The sequence below is a fragment of the Penaeus monodon genome, chromosome 20, assembly GCF_015228065.2.
Source record: "Penaeus monodon isolate SGIC_2016 chromosome 20, NSTDA_Pmon_1, whole genome shotgun sequence".
NCBI lineage: Eukaryota > Metazoa > Arthropoda > Malacostraca > Decapoda > Penaeidae > Penaeus > Penaeus monodon.
In genome coordinates, this window is record NC_051405.1 from 28,639,502 (window position 1) to 28,640,070 (window position 569).

General features: G+C 44.8%; 1 protein-coding gene across 1 annotated transcript in view; it reads left to right on the plus strand.

The window, feature by feature from the left end:
• Nucleotides 1-569, plus strand: part of LOC119585741 (WD repeat-containing protein 46-like) — a gene marked incomplete at its 3' end in the record, with an annotated part of 12,997 nt that overhangs the window by 10,001 nt on the left and 2,427 nt on the right. The window contains 1 exon segment of the mRNA XM_037934436.1: nucleotides 353-509. Within this exon segment, the coding sequence (XP_037790364.1) occupies nucleotides 353-509 (157 nt within the window).

The following is a 569-nucleotide window of genomic DNA, read 5'->3' on the forward strand; positions in this document are numbered from 1 at the left end:
CAGTGCCACTGGGTCCTGTTGCATTCCTGTGATAATCTAGCAATCCTTACCCATGCATGGTAATAGAATGATTTCTTTGTTCTCTGTAACATGGCTAATTGCTATGTAACATTTGTATTAATTTCATGGAAATATCCTCATGAGCTTTTCAGATGCACTGGGAGGGCATAAAAGGTTCTATGACCATTAGGAAGAGGAAGAGAAAGAAAAAGTGCATGGATATGCTGGGTTGTGTGTGCACGTTGGTGTGCATGTGAGCATGTTGGCAAGTCTCTGCATGTATGTGTACATATGTGTGCCTTTTAATTATTTGCTATGAAATGTATTTTAAGCTCCCTTTCGTCTTCCACAGATACATGGCCACAGCAGGAGTAGATCGGCAGTTGAAGATTTGGGATGTGCGCAATCTTGGCGAGTGCCTCAAGTCCTATCGCATTAATGCAGGAGCCTCACACCTTTCTTTCTCCCAAAAGGGCTTGCTGGCCATGTCAATGGGGAATGTGGTTGAGGTGAGTTATCCAAGTGGCAGGTGGAGGCAGGTCAGGATACCCCCCCCCCCCTTTTAGAAT